General features: G+C 36.4%; 4 protein-coding genes across 12 annotated transcripts; 2 read left to right on the top strand and 2 right to left on the bottom strand.

The window, feature by feature from the left end:
• Positions 1 to 120: 120 nt before the first annotated feature.
• LOC105830622 (carboxypeptidase M) lies at positions 121 to 5660 on the top strand. Of its 2 annotated transcripts, XM_012670058.3 has the most exons (10): positions 121 to 832; positions 1350 to 1585; positions 1762 to 1895; positions 2249 to 2385; positions 2859 to 3046; positions 3348 to 3377; positions 3949 to 4244; positions 4438 to 4614; positions 4787 to 4879; positions 4983 to 5660. In XM_012670058.3, the coding sequence occupies exons 2-10, from the start codon at positions 1351 to 1353 to the stop codon at positions 5175 to 5177; spliced, it is 1485 nt and encodes a 494-aa protein (XP_012525512.1). In that variant the 5' UTR covers positions 121 to 832; position 1350; the 3' UTR covers positions 5178 to 5660. The 2 variants fall into 2 exon arrangements, with proteins under 2 accessions (XP_012525512.1, XP_012525514.1); XM_012670060.3 differs by lacking the exon at positions 3348 to 3377 and having other exon boundaries at positions 125 to 832.
• Positions 5579 to 10528, bottom strand: LOC105830621 (triokinase/FMN cyclase). Of its 3 annotated transcripts, XM_012670055.3 has the most exons (11): positions 10399 to 10528; positions 9180 to 9429; positions 8859 to 8928; positions 8521 to 8631; positions 8353 to 8441; positions 8040 to 8256; positions 7282 to 7527; positions 6495 to 6887; positions 6161 to 6414; positions 5923 to 6050; positions 5579 to 5793 (listed from the first exon to the last, which is right to left on the bottom strand). In XM_012670055.3, exons 2-11 carry the CDS (start codon positions 9303 to 9305, stop codon positions 5673 to 5675), a joined length of 1755 nt encoding a protein of 584 aa, XP_012525509.1. In that variant the 5' UTR covers positions 9306 to 9429; positions 10399 to 10528; the 3' UTR covers positions 5579 to 5672. The 3 variants fall into 3 exon arrangements, with proteins under 3 accessions (XP_012525509.1, XP_012525511.1, XP_012525510.1); XM_012670057.3 differs by lacking the exon at positions 9180 to 9429 and having other exon boundaries at positions 10399 to 10526; XM_012670056.3 differs by lacking the exon at positions 10399 to 10528 and having other exon boundaries at positions 8353 to 8438; positions 9180 to 10040.
• Positions 10324 to 11033, top strand: LOC105830624 (small integral membrane protein 12). Of its 2 annotated transcripts, none has more exons than XM_028193708.2 (2): positions 10324 to 10463; positions 10694 to 11033. In XM_028193708.2, the coding sequence occupies exon 2, from the start codon at positions 10708 to 10710 to the stop codon at positions 10948 to 10950; it is 243 nt and encodes an 80-aa protein (XP_028049509.1). In that variant the 5' UTR covers positions 10324 to 10463; positions 10694 to 10707; the 3' UTR covers positions 10951 to 11033. The 2 variants fall into 2 exon arrangements, with proteins under 2 accessions (XP_028049509.1, XP_012525520.1); XM_012670066.3 differs by having other exon boundaries at positions 10442 to 10617.
• On the bottom strand, positions 11013 to 15306 carry LOC105830623 (galactose mutarotase). 5 transcript variants are annotated; one of them, XM_036293762.1, is made up of 7 exons: positions 14989 to 15306; positions 14767 to 14899; positions 14327 to 14336; positions 13820 to 14018; positions 12667 to 12875; positions 11989 to 12356; positions 11013 to 11671 (listed from the first exon to the last, which is right to left on the bottom strand). In XM_036293762.1, exons 4-7 carry the CDS (start codon positions 13855 to 13857, stop codon positions 11165 to 11167), a joined length of 1122 nt encoding a protein of 373 aa, XP_036149655.1. In that variant the 5' UTR covers positions 13858 to 14018; positions 14327 to 14336; positions 14767 to 14899; positions 14989 to 15306; the 3' UTR covers positions 11013 to 11164. The 5 variants fall into 5 exon arrangements, with proteins under 5 accessions (XP_036149655.1, XP_036149654.1, XP_012525515.1 ...); XM_036293761.1 differs by having other exon boundaries at positions 13820 to 14696; XM_012670061.3 differs by lacking the exon at positions 14327 to 14336.
• Positions 15307 to 15392: the final 86 nt, after the last annotated feature.

Raw genomic sequence — 15392 nt, 5'->3', positions numbered from 1 at the left:
GAAGTGGGTTTCATTAGTAGTGGTGGTGGTGGTGGTGGTGGCGTCGGCGGTGGTGGTGCTTAGGTGCTCAAGTGCTGGTACTGGTGCTGATACTGGCACTGGTACTGGCACTCGTACTGGCACTACTACTGCTATTGGTACTGCTACTGGCGCTTGGTGTTGCCTGCCGGTGGTGGTAGTGAGTGCACGGCATATTTCGCTTCTCTCTTTGTAAGTTCACAGTACCATCACACATCTCTCCGCCGCTTGCTCTCACGAGCCCGAGATCTATTCACCTTCCTTCTCGGACGGTGGCTGGCCTTTAGGACCTCTTTGGTCTCGCAGCCGTTTATCTCTTCTGTCCTCCTCTCTTTCTCTTCTCTCTTACCTCATCTCTCCCTTTCCTTCCCTCCCCATCCCACTCTCTCTCTCTCTCTCTCTCCCTCTCTCTCTCTCTCTCTCTCTCTCTCTTTCTCGCTCGATCACTTTTCTTTCTATTTGTTTCTCTTTTTCCTTTCATTTTCATTTTTTCCTTCGTGACTTCCGCAAATTTTTTCCGTCAATCCTTCTCCGTCCGCGTGCCTCAAACGTAATTTGCTCACGACCGAAGGAAAAGTGCGTGTGTCTTCGCCGGCGCCGTGTCCCCGTATGAACGATTCAATACTGGAGGTAACGGAAGAAAAAACCAGTATCAAAAAAACTTGTCGCACAAGTACACTGCCTTGCGTGTCGCGTGTCGCTTTCGCGAATAGTTTTGCGTGCACACGAACGCGGAAGATCACTGATTTTCCGATCGAAATTCCACGGATTCCACGGTGCAATCTCTCCGTCGCTGATACGTTTGGGCAATCAGGTAATGTCAACTTCTAGTTCTTTAATTATTAAAGTTCTAATAGTTAATTTTATCAATTAACGTTTTGAGTACGTTTTAAGTGTGATGTTATAATATAAAACCTTGTATGAATTTGTACTCGCGCAAAGAGAATTAAATATAACAGGGAGATGATGAATTATACTTCTCATGTGAAAAGCTTACTAATGTATGAAAATTATCATATTGATTATTAATATTTTCATTGAAAATATTCGTGTAAACTATCTCACATTTCATATTTTATTGACGCAATTACACTAAATAATATCTCGCACTATTACGTACAATTTATGCGCAGAGTGTTGTCAAAAATTTTTGTATAAATTTTTATATAACTGGCGTATACTTTCTTCGATTAATATGTACGAGCTACTTGGTACTTTTTATATAGAGAGAATTAGAATAGTTTAATTTTAAAAAATTTCAAGTTGCATTTCGTGCATTTCTATTCACAAACGTAGCTATCGATATATATTACGATAATATTATATTACAGAATGTATCGTCCGCTATTCTTTCTCGTCTTCGTTTACGGAAGCATTCGCGGAATGCAATTCCAGAACAAAGGAGAAGTACCTCGGCTGTACCATCCGCGTTTCTTGATGTACGAGGAGCCGTACAATATCGAGTTCAAGTATCACAATTACGAGCAGATGAGCCGCTTTCTTCGCGCGACGTCCCTTCGATTTCAAAATCTCACCGCGCTATACTCGATAGGAAAGTCGGTGAAAGGTACGTCATCTTCATTGTTCGATATTCGAGCGAGATCACATGATTAAACGGCATGTCCTAAAAGAAGATCGATTAGCGTTCCGTTTATAGTGCATTTTAAATATTCGAATTTATATTTAAAAATGGAAGAGAAAAACGGAATGTGTCATAATAATAAAACGATCCCCGTACAACAGGTCGTGATTTATGGGTAATGGTCGTGTCGTCCTCACCTTACGAGCACATGATCGGAAAGCCCGATGTAAAGTATATCGCTAACATACACGGAAACGAAGCTGTGGGACGCGAATTAATGCTACATCTCATTCATGTACGTAATTATGTCAAGCGTTGGAATTTCCACATGACGTTGCTCGTGCAATGACGAGTAACATGCGCAGCGCATGTCCTTTGCAATTTGGTTCAACACGCGTATACGATGCTCTATGAAGAGAAGATTTATTCAGAGATAAAAGATTCTATCTGGTAAAGTAACTGCAAATAACAACAATTTCTTTATTATCACTCAATATTGATCAATCCTAAATTCTGATGGACATTCAAAATATTTCGGTGTAAATGTATACAATAAGAAAAATGTGATAATAACATTGATAATTTATTTGCATTCGAGCAAATATATTTCTTACAGACATATCTCTGTTTCTTTTTTCCCCCCTCTAGTTTCTCGTGACATCATACGGATCAGACGCATATATCACATGGCTTTTGGATAATACAAGAATTCATATTCTACCGTCAATGAATCCTGACGGCTTTGAAGTCTCTAAAGAAGGACGATGCGACGGTGGTCAAGGCAGGTTAGACATTTGCATAGATAATTTCTACTTCTCAACTTATTTGTTTGCTTTTTTGGTGAGTCAAGGCGGGCTAATCGACATTGAAACTTTTATCTAAAATCTAACGACCGATATGTTTAACGTAAAACACTAAATGGATGCCGAGTGAATGATATCTTTTTCGAAACGAGATTTTTCTCGCGATTTAAACGTAACATTGCGCCCGGTATTACAAAAAATAGTTTACAGGCACACAAAATCAGATGTTACAGGCTAACACTTAAATACGAATGGATAAATGAATAGTCGTCAGGAGAGCGCTGACGAATACGTCGTTAAACGGTTCCGTTCTGGTTTCTGCTAAAGGAGATATCCTCAAGCGTCGAGACGCGCTTCGCTAAAGCTGTGCTCCTTGTGTTTCATCTCTCGGTTTTGCGCGGAAAAAAAAAGGAATAAACAGTCAATTCTTATTTCTGTGATGTATGATTGTGCAGGTACAACGCGCGCGGCTTTGACCTGAACCGCAATTTCCCGGACTATTTTAAGCAAAACAATAAGAAGAGCCAGCCGGAGACCGAGGCCGTCAAGGAGTGGGTGTCGAAGATTCAGTTCGTGCTCTCGGGCAGTCTGCACGGCGGTGCCCTCGTTGCCAGCTACCCCTTCGACAATACCCCAAATTCGCGTAAGTTGAATCACCTTGGACCAGATCGTGCGCGCGGAGCTAAAATCGTTAAAGGGCGGGTTATAAAGGCTCGCGAACAGCGGAATCGATCCCTCTCACGATCCTCCTCTTTGCTCTCGCAACACGATACGGATTGCGAATGAAACAAAGAAAGGGAAACAACTATTGTAGGACGTTTTTACGGGATGCAATCCCTCTAGCAACATTTCGACTCGATTTCGAATTCGTTAATACACGTTCCGTCGCGTCGGTGCGTAGCTTCGAAGCTGTCATGACATTATGTAAACTTTCATGCCGTCAGGAATATGTCGATCGGCGCCACTATGTGCAGGTATTGTGCAACATATGATTATCTTTTATTGTTAGTGCTCGATACATAAGCGATATTCACTTTTTTATCATTCGTTTACAAAGCGTAAGAAACATTATTCACAACACAAGAGGTACGACGAGTCACTCTCGACGTTGACTCGAATGCCATATGTTGAAACATCGAAGGTAAATGACAAAAAGCCTTACGGTTTCTCATCAAGATCACGCTAAGAAAACAGTAGCTTCGCTTACTTTTCAGTAAACCGCACGTGTAAAAATGAAATACTTAGACACAATTAGACGCGGCATGAAACGCGTGTCCTTTTATACAGTTTTGCGCTGAGAAAAAAAATGAAGAAGGGAAGGAGGAGAAAAGAAAAGTGGCGAGACGAAAAGTGCACGAGCGACGAAAAGGTAAAAAACTATAGGCGCCAAGAATGGCACACTCATTCGTTGAGAAATTATAAGCAGAGCCGAGACGGTTCTGTGGGACAGTATGTAGATTACACAAATCATCCTCGTACTCTCTATCTAGACGGATAGATAGTCCAAACGTTTTAAACAGTAACAATGTCATATAGAGAGAATAGTGTTTCAGAGTTTCACGTCGACGCCGAGCGTTTCGCCGGATGACGACGTGTTTCAACATTTATCGTTGACGTACTCTCGAAACCACGGGTCTATGTATCAGGGATTACCATGCTCGCCGTCTCAGCCCGCATTTAAACGTGGAATTACTAACGGCGCCGAATGGTACCCGCTTACCGGGGGAATGCAAGACTTCAACTACGTGTGGAACGGCTGTATGGAGATCACCTTGGAAATTTCTTGCTGCAAGTATCCCCCGGCCGCGGATCTGCCGCATTACTGGGCGGAGAATCGAGCGGTGAGTGGCTTTTGAGAAGTAAATATATTGTACAATTGAGAAAAAAAAAGAGAAAGAGAGAAAGAAATAACAAGATATTTGATTTGATTCGATTCGATTTTATAGTCGTAGAGTGAATTATTCATTTCACATTAAAATATACATCCCGTCTCTTCTTTATAAAAAAAAATATGTACATTTATTATTCTTCCAGTCTCTGATCAAATTTCTAGCAGAGGCTCACAGAGGTGTTCACGGTTTCGTTATGGATGAAAATGGTAATCCTATCGAAAGGGCTTCCGTTAAAGTGAAATCACGAGATGTCAGTTTCTCGACAACGAAATACGGCGAATTTTGGAGAATCCTCCTGCCTGGCGTTTACAAGTTAGAGGTACGTTATGTGTCGTAATGTAATAGACTATTCAACCATTCTCTCATTATCTTGCGCGCGTAAAACCTTGCTAATAGAATGTGAAAGGTGTGCGATGAAATAAGAAGTATGTTCGAAATTCCTTGCGTTATTCGCTCATAGTATACATTGTATTAAATATGATTTTCGTCAGGTATTTTCGAATGGATATATACCCCGTGAGATAGAGTTTGTAGTAATCGAACAACATCCAACGCTCCTCAATGTTACCCTTTACTCGACAAAAGTAAGTAACGCCGTCAACAAAAATTCACATTTGCGCGTTTTTTGGTTTGTTTTATTTTTATATAAAATTTACTTTTACTAAAATTTATTACATGATGAAACAGAGACAATACGACGATGAAAATGGATCTGTTTTATACAACGGAAACATCGGTGGAAGGCCTTATCCGCATCGTGATCATTCGTTACATTATCGACCCCAATCGGGAATTAATACCGCGACCGACAGCACCAACAGCGGTATCTTCTCGTCTATCAGTAACGGATTTAACAACTTCATGACCAATCTCTTTGGGTAATCTCAAGAGACACAATTATTTATTTATTCCATATTATACCGTGTAAAATAAAATAAAAGTAAGTTTAGTCTATCTATATTTTACGGATAGTCGGTGCAAATAGATCATAATTAATCCGATTAATCGGCAAAATACTGCCAAATAATAATGTTCTACGTTATCTCTCATATTAAGTTTGATATATAATCTCTATCGTTGTTAAATATTTATATATCAGGAATGTGTATATTAAAAAGTGTACTTTTTTTATTGCATTTACAAAGAAAACGCAACTATTTTTATTTCATAGTCATACAGTCAGTAATATATTATATAATATCTACGATATTTAAATGTTCTATAGCAGAGATAATTAACACAATCGTTAATTAGTCCCTTAGGTTTTAGTAATAAAAGTGTTATTTATTATTAAGCTCTTTATTTCTTCTATTTATGATAACAATGTTCAAACACAGTTATCAAATAAAAAAAAGAAAAATAAAAGGAAAAAGAATGTTATTCCTCGAAATGTGCAATCGTCTGTACAATGGCTGCAATCCATATTGCTGCAGCGTACGCTCCAGCGTCCACATCCGTTAAATATTGAGCTTGTTTTATATAACTAGCTCGCCCCGCTCTATAAACAACCACATCACCGCATTAAATAGGTTTTATTACAAAGCAAAAATTATAAAACTTAATTAAAAATATTAGATAACAATTTATATCATTTCGAATTAGATTTTTCTCGTTTTTCTCTACTCACTTCGGTTTCATATTTTTTGTGGAATAGCATCCTTCCCACGCCGCCGCGGCTATTTTGTCATAAAAATCGCTCGAATATTCCTTTAACAATTTCTCGTACGTCATACACGCGCCGTGCATTGTATCGATCTTAAATATTAATTAAAATTTCTTTTATATTTTCAATATTTTACGTGTATTAGGCAATAAGTTTAATTATTTTTACGGCAAGTAACAATATAATGCATTTAAATGCAAACCATAGTTCTACTGCCAGCCTTTGCTTTTCCGTATTTCTCTAAACAATTTAATCCACTACGAAATGTGTAACACCAAATGCGTCGTATGTCCTCTTCTTGCTCGAATGACGCCAAAACTTTCGCACCAGTCGTAAAAAATAAACAATAGAGAGCTCCGGAAGTCCCACCCATGTGTTCCTCCGCAATATTTGCTATTTCCGTTAATAACGCTGCTGGGTGCGATAGGGATAAATTATCCAAATTACTCAAAATACCTACGGTCGCACATATATTAAAGTTAGTAAACTTATTAGGAAATATATATGTTATACCATTGCTGTACATCGCTACGTACCATCGGCAAATCGTTTCAATGTCGATCCGCAGTCTCCGTCTCCGCAACCGCGGTCCAGGCCATTGAGGTACGCCTCTTTCTCGATAATAGCGGCACAAGCATTTTTTAAACACGATTTAATCAGTTGCTGGTCGGGCACATTCAACGATATTCCTATCTTGTTCACTTTTTCTTTTTCCGTATCTTTTGATGGAATGCTCGTTGAAAAACGCGAAGGGACGCTATAGGCACAGCCTGGCCAGCAAGGTGCAGACGTTTTTTCATCGAGACACTCAACGAATACGTCCCCATAACTTTCGTTCAATTTTAACACACTTATGTGTATCCCGACGCTATTTAAGGATGTCATTAAACTACCGGAGTAGATGCGAACAGGCTGTATACCCATGTTGTCTACACCAAGAAAAATGTAAGATCATAACATGTATAGTGAATAAAAAATTAATCCCAATATCATAATCTTTTTCTTGAGAACCCTAGTGACAATTTTTATATTGTTTTCTAAAATTTTTATATAAATTTCAGAATTTTTTAGAATTTCTGTATAATTTAAAACTTTTTAGGAAAAGTTTCCTAAATTCTTAATTTACGAATCTTAAAATATTTTATATAGAATTCACATTATGAAAAATTCTAAGAAATAATGTAGCAATGTAGTTTCTAAGAAAAGTGTTCCAATTCATATAAAAATACTAAGAAAAATGTTCATCAGGCTTAATCCAGATGTGATTGATATGTCACTCTATAAGCGATTTATATATACTATATATAAAAAAGAAGTACTCACGAAGCTGTTTTACAACCTCGTGGACTACGATTCCTTGCTCCAATTGACTTAAAGCACCGAAATTGTTGACTATAACCGCGACCGAGTCATTAATGGACAAAGATAAGGCATCGCAAATGCGCTTCAGCATTAGCGTCACCAATTCGGATGCGGTCCCAAGCTTAATTCTCTCGTATCCTGCTTCCCCGTGCACCCCCATTCCACACTCTATCTCGTCCTGTGCAAGCTCGAACATAAGACCTTGACCTGCATTCAATATTCTCTCAGAGTAGGACATCGAGTGATTCTATGAATCGTTCTAATTCTAAAGTCACACAGTATCGCAGAACTGTGTATTCTTTTGTATCCCAAAATGGAAATTTCTCATTTTCTTTTGATAAAACTCGTTAAAACTTAAATCCCGCGCGAAATAATTTAAGTTTTTAAATTGTAAATTCAAATATATAAATTATATATTTGAATAGATTATTCTTTTCGTTCAAGACATTACGATTGACATCGCAAATTGCTATCAATTTAATTAAATATTATCTGGCAAAACTACTATATACTCTATAAATATATCAAATATTTAAAAAAGTGGCTGAACAATAATAGAGAAGAAACATTGTTCGCGCGGATTCTTAGATAATCCATCGGTCGATTATAGAAGCACCTAGCCGCGCGTAAGAGCACGTGTATAGATTACGCGATAATTATATCCTGATTGCATGATGCGGCGCATGAAACGTAACGACATTTTATGGAGCCTCGATTACCTGGTATAGCGCACGCGGACAGTCCGATTCCATAGGTCGCAATGCTCTGGGAAACGTGTCGTGCAATCTCCGCTACCTGACAGAGGGGAAGACCCTTTTCGGCGAGAGCACCTGCGATTTTGATCACGAATAGCATGCCCACTAGTCCGCGCTTACCAGCGACGCTCCGTTCGTTCTCGGGGATGCTGCAGTCATCATCGACAATCACCTCCTCCACCTGATCTTATGAAAATATTATTATCGTTTTTTAACGCATCGAATTTTAATGTATTTATATCGTTTTTGTGAGGTACAAGGTAATTGTCAATATTACCGTGACTCCCGTTTGCCGAGTCTTCTCGATCGCTATGCCGAAGTTCAGACAATCTCCCGTGTAATTAGGCACGATGACTAGAATACCTGCTAAAGAGCGATATCAATGTCACGTTAATAATCAATTCTTTATACAATAAATATATAAAATTTAAAAAAGAAGAAAAACCTTTGCTATTCTCCGCGAGGCACCGAAGAGCATACGTAATATGAATAGATGGCGGAGCCGCAAAAATAGATCCCGCTATGGAAGCTGTCAACATGCCTCCACCAACAAAGCCTAAAAATACATATTGAAAAAGATTTTAAATATAAAAATGTATTTACGAGACCTCTGCTAATCTAAACATCTCTTAAGAATAAAAACGGATTCAAAGTTATACAAGTATTTATTCGAGCAATTTTTATTTTATTGCAGAAGAATTTAATTTATCTTACGTAAATAAAACAAACGAGATGCAACTAAACGCATAATATATATGATACACAGACATTAATTATAAGTACCTGCGGCAAATGGTTCATGTCCACTACCGCCGCCGCAGATCAAGGCCACTTTATCTCGGCGATCTCTATGCTAAAATATATGTAAATACAAAAATATGTATACAACACTCTTACAAATTTAATTAGTACAACATATTGAAATAGAAAACTTATTCATTTATTTTTATAGAAATAAAAAAATTGAGAGAAAATTTAAAGAACAGAATTATTCCATGTGTACCGAGTGCTTCACGCAAACGTATATATATTATCTCTTATTATTTAATTATAATAAAGCAATAATCGACATATGTAGATCTGTGTATCTTTATGTGTACGTACGTCTGGTGACAATACAACTCTGTGCGATACATGGTGCTCTAATTGCGGATACGTGTAGGATAATCCCGACAGAGTCTCGGACACTGCGTCGTCGAACGAGTTAATCAAATTCTTCGGCGTTGTCATCTTGAGTCAAGTTCAAACGGAGCACCAACATTGAATCCCAACAAATCGAGATCAGTAAATCCAATGATCTTCACCCGGGTTATCGGGACGAATCGTGACGTATCATGTATTTCATAACCGAGATCTATAAATTGAAAGCGGAGAACGACGTAATTGACATTACACTTATTGCTCGGTCGCGTTAAATGATGTTTCTCTTGTATACGACTCTTAAGGCTGATCTACAATGTGCTCTCTGCTACTTTTTTTTGCTTTTCGATTCTTCATACACTGTGTTATCGAAATTGACGTTAACGAACTCCGGAAAAGAAACAAAAAAACACAATTGTCGATAAAATAGCGCGTTAAAAGACAAAAAAACAGCGGACAAAAAGCAAGAAGTATAATATATAATAGATTAGTCTTTCCGTCCATGTTTTTACAATTGTTACTTAAAAAAAAATCACGAGAATGAAGATTGAGAATCAGTAGTTCAATAATCACCTCTTGAAAGGAAAACAACTGCAAGTTGTGAGAGAGATTATTCAATCGAAAAGCGAAACGATATAATAATTCACGATTAGTTGGTGAGATTGAACTTGACAATTGAGACATTGATTAAAGCAATGAAATGTTGTTTTTTGTGAACTATGTAGAGTTGATTTTTTTTTATATATCAACAAATTTTAAATGTCACACATAGACAGGATAAAAGAGAAAGTTTAAAATTCTAGATAATAAAATAAGACAAAAATAAAAAATAATAAATTGCGATTAAAGCATAATTTTTTAGTTCTAAAGATTTAAATATTTACGTGCTTTACTCTTTATGTAAATATTTTTCAAATAAAATTTCAATGGAGGTATTATATATTTTTTAATTACAAATATTCAAATATTAATATGTACTTTAGGTATTTTGTACATATTGTCATTTCTTATTTATATGTCTTATTTTAGTATCTAGAACAATTATTCTTTAAATTTTCTTTCACTTATTCCTAAGTATTAAAAAATATATAAATTTTTTATTTTCAAGCAATTTGATTTCCAATGATCTGATCATGTGACTGATCGAGTGATCAGATGATGTTTTTAGGGAATTTGAACTCACTCTCGCGACTTTGCGAGTTGGTCAGCCTGTTTAAAAAAATGTTCACATAACCTTCACATCATCTCGTGAGTATATTTGCGAGTAAAAATTTAGAAAACTTGAAGACTCGTTCTCGTGTTTATACTTAGTAATTGCACTCGTCTTCTTCATATGAATATCATTATATGACATTTCTAAACATTTTAACGTTTATACATTGATACGATTGATGTTCATAATGTATGTGTGCTCTGTGAGGGATGTATGTTTGTCAATTTTCTTCACGTCTTCTAAGCTGATTTTGCTTCTCTTTCAGTTCCCACTTAAGAAATGTGGCCATTGATAGTGAGATCCTTGGGCCAGTTTGGTAAATACATAATGTTTCCTGTCGTGGTTGTTATTGGCGTTGTTGGATACAATGTAGAGGGATGGATATCCGACCGTTACACTCCGCCGACGGAACCCATCACGCAGCAACGGCAGGAGAGGCTACTAGAAAATATAGACTCCTCAACTACCAAGAAAAAACACAACCCTTTAGAAATTAATCTTTCGCCGTCATTGTCTAGTTAGGTGTACGCTCTGTCACTAATTACATTATGGAAAATAATAATCACATTTACAGAAAGCGTAAATAAATTGCTCAGCTAATAGTATAATTGTTAAGTTTAACAATATAAAGATAGATTTTTTACAATCATGATTTTAAAAAATCAATGTGCAAGATTTCTTACTGCTTAGTACATTTATCTTTCTAAATAGTTTATGACGAGGAGATGGAAATGTTTTAATTTTCTACTCCAAATTTGTATACAACAACATGATTGTATACATCATCCGGTCGCAATACACTGTTGGGGAAGTTTCTGTGATTCACGGCGTCGGGATAATTTTGCGTTTCCAAACAGAAAGCAGCGTGCTTAAAGTACCGCGCTCCGTTTTTGCCGGCGATACCAGTTTCATTCCTCGCTGGGATAGAGTTAGACGTGTAAAGCTGAACGCCTGGTTGATTCGAATACACTTCCAAGCAACGTCCCGAAGTCGGATGCAACACTTTGGCGACGAAGCTTATTTTCATGGGATCGTATGGCTCTGGCAGGCAGAAATTGTAATCGTAACCGCCGCCCGGTACTTTATCGATAACGTCACCGAGTTTCGTCGGATTTCTAAGATCCATTATGCTGTTTTCGACTGACCGAATCTCGCCGGTAGGAATGCTCCCGGAATTCGTGACAGTCCAACGATCGGCGTTCAACATGAATATGTGTTTGTACAGCTCTTCCGCATTTGTGGCCTGAAAAATAAATTCACGAGTAATGATCTGTAATAGTTTCGTCGCGATCAATCGATCAATCACGTAGCAAAACAATTATTGCATCCAAGACACAATTACAATGAAACTGTAGTTACATTTATCACTTTTTTTAAATGTTTCTTTGATAAAATATCTCTAAACAATCCACGTTCATCGTCGCTGCTTTTTTTAATTTGTGTTTCTTCTTTCGTTCAATGCAGAACATGTTGCATTAGAAGTTCTATCTCTTTTTGTCTCTCGGAGACACGAATACTTTGCTTCTTGCACACCGAACCGGAAAGGAATGTACTACGTACGTGTCCTGCAAGATTGAAGTAGCCGTGATTCGCCATGTTGATCGGCGTCGCCTTTACGGACTTGGCCTTCATCTCTATGTGCAGTTCTCCGTCGTCGCTCAATTGAAAGCTGGCAGTCGCCGTTACTGATCCTGGATACCCCTCGTCGCCGTCCGGACTGACCAAGGTCATTACCACGCGATCGCCATCGATCGTTGCGTCCCACACCTTGAAGCTCCAACCGCGAGTACCACCGTGGAGGCTATCATCGCCTATGTTCTTCGATACGTTATAACGTACGCCATCCACGACGAAAGTTGCCTTGCCAATGCGATTTGCGACTCGTCCGAGAGTAGCACCAAAATACGGATTACTTGGTGACTGATACCCTTAAATAAAATTGTTTTTCTTAATCGAAACAATTCCTCTGATGATTTGCAACTTTATGACTAAAACTAATTTTATTCAAAGCATATTAATTATTATGAGATTATAGAAATGTATTTCATGTTTTAAAACTGTTGATACTTCAAATTAATATATCTTTATTGTAATTTTAAATTATTTTATTTTATCATTGAATTATATATTGCATTACACATAATCTTAACTCATCGTTTTACATTTTTATAGGCCATGAAATCTGATAGATCTTATCAAATATTCTTTTATATTAAGCAAATAAAATTATGAGTATACCTTCAATGTTATCAAACCCAAGTACAACGTCCGCTACATTTCCAACCTTATCTGGCGTCCTAATGGCAGTCACTGTCGCACCATACGTGATGACATCGACCTCCTGATTAGCTCCATTCCTTAGCATGAATTTCTTGATCTCTTGACCATTTACAGAGCCCCATGTTGTAGTTGTAATGGAGTTTTGTGTCGTCGCAGCCATGCTCGTCCTGAGTAAAGACAGAAAAAATCGGAGCTGTTAACGAGTTTCAGTATGAAACACGAAAAATGACAACAAAAATAATTCCTCTTTTCAAATCCGATAAAGTATCTATATACATTTACCGATGTCTTCGATCTGTAGGTGTAAAGAATGAAATACAAACGTCTAGCAGATGGCAGACAAAAAGTTAAAAGACAAGCACTTCACATTAAAAGTACTTAAAAATGAATTCAATCGTTCGCATCTCACAATCATGGCGAAGATAAATTACAATGCTACACGCCTATTGGTGGCACCAAAGTACGCGTTATTATATATATCATTCAAACACCAGCAGACTTACGATATTACACACGATGCAACTCTTATCTCAAGAGTATATGTATATTGCGCATATAATCTCATTACATAATCCGTGTAATGAGTATTAAGTGATATGATTAATATTTAACATATTACGATAAAATTATTTAAAGTTACAATAAGAATCTTTTCTAATTAAAACTTTGAATTTATTTTCATTCCAATTTACGAGAAGAAATATTTCTCTATACTCAATACGGTATTTTTTAGAACTTGATTAAAAAAGTGATTTATAAAGTTTTATTATAAATTTTGTCTTGTTAAATTAATAAAAGTAGGAACATAATTTTGCTTATATAAATTCTAAATTTGTGATGAAGTATTATTAAAATACATGTAATATAATACATAATAGAGAAAAAACCATAATAAATATTAATATAAGTAATTATCTTTAGAAATGTAATTATTAGTATAATTAAGTTATTAATAAGCATACTAGTTATTATTGAATCTGATTTTCAATCTTCTACTATTAAAGATTTTTTCAATTTTATTTAAAAAATGCCTTAATGATAAGAAATTTTTATCGGAGGATATGAGAGGAAACAAAAAATAAAATAAGAGATAAATATACATGTTTCTTACCCGAGCCAGAAAGAAAGAGCCAAAAGTAGACGCAGCATTGCTAGGTTTTAATTCAGTTATCTAAAATTTTTAACTGTTATTTATGTATAAATGTTTTGCGTATTATCGCAATGAATAATGCACTTAAGAGAGGACGGCGCACGTTCTGCGACGTGAGATGTTCGGCAAAATGTTTTCTTGATATCTTTGTCCACGCCACCTGCATTAAAATTTATTCCTATCTTTGTTTTCGCAAGTGTATGGAGTATCGCACAATCGATCATGCAAGACAGTTTAACGTCGATGCTGGGAACATTTACAAGGTCATACTCAAAAGAGAAAGGATTTTAGAGACATCTAACTATGCACAATAGAAATTAAATGCCAAGTCAGAAAAGATAATCAAAAATAGAGGAAAAGGAAGAATTATTTATAAATTTGCAAGTTAATAATTAATTGTGCAAATTAATGTAATAAATAAAAAAATAACAATTGATTTTTAAATGGTTGAGTTTCTTTCCATCTTACCTTCACTCATCTATTTTATTTTCACATTGGAATAAAGAGTTGAGAAAAATAAAAATTAATGTGTATTCCATTTAATTGTAAAATTCTAATTAATAATTATTGTAATTTATAATTTTCAAAAAGTTTTCAAAAACCTCTTAAATTTTATCTTAAATCGTTAAATCCTACAAAGATTTACTTCCAGTTTTAAATTAGTGTTATTTTGACAATCTTCAGGAGATTCACTTTTGCAGAAATACAAGCTGTTCTTGTAAGTTACTTTCATCGCTGATTCATAGGAATCTTCTAAATCTCTTGATGTTACCACAGATCTGATTAGATATTTCGATTGATTTTATTGTCTTCGTTTCAACTTGAGAAAGCCGCGAATCTAGCGAGTGACGTTTTACGCATTATCGAGATGCACTCTCGTCTTTTTTGGTCTTTGCGAATGCACATACGTTAATTCTGATTGCTCGCTGAAGTTTCCGATTCGATCGCGTTTACCAGAGCGGCCGTGACGCGCATCTCATCCCGTATACTCTTGAATTTCTGGTTAATGTCGTGCGTAGCTTTCTGAATGTCTTGCAGATTCTGCAACAAGAATCAAAATTATCTTTTGAGCGAGGGACACGATTCGCGCACTTGCAGAGTAACTCTTCCGTTCAAAAGCATAACCTAACCATCTTGATGTTTTTGTAAAACACCATTTCTTGCTCCTCCGTAAATGGCTCGCTGTAGGATTGTATGGACGACGAGAACGACGAATTCGCCATGGCACGAAAGCGCTCGTTTCAATCGAAATAAACCGTAAACTTAATTGAATTTCTTTTTGTTTTGAAGCCGGTAACAACCGGTAACCCGTCAAAACTTTTGTCGGCGCTACCAACGTACAATAGGGAGAATTTCCTAACTGAAAAATAATTGCTAGTTACTTAATTTCTGATAGAGCCGCGTAATTTAAAATTGTAGTGAGACAAATTTCCAAATAACGAATCTCGGTCCCTACAGATTTTCTTTTATGTTCGTCTTGCTATTATGTTATATTTAATAAAAAAATGTATTGATTTTATATACGTTATAATTA

This window comes from Monomorium pharaonis, chromosome 11 (assembly GCF_013373865.1).
Source record: "Monomorium pharaonis isolate MP-MQ-018 chromosome 11, ASM1337386v2, whole genome shotgun sequence".
NCBI lineage: Eukaryota > Metazoa > Arthropoda > Insecta > Hymenoptera > Formicidae > Monomorium > Monomorium pharaonis.
The sequence above is the reverse complement of the archived record's forward strand: the minus strand, read 5'-3'. Positions and strand labels throughout refer to the sequence as shown.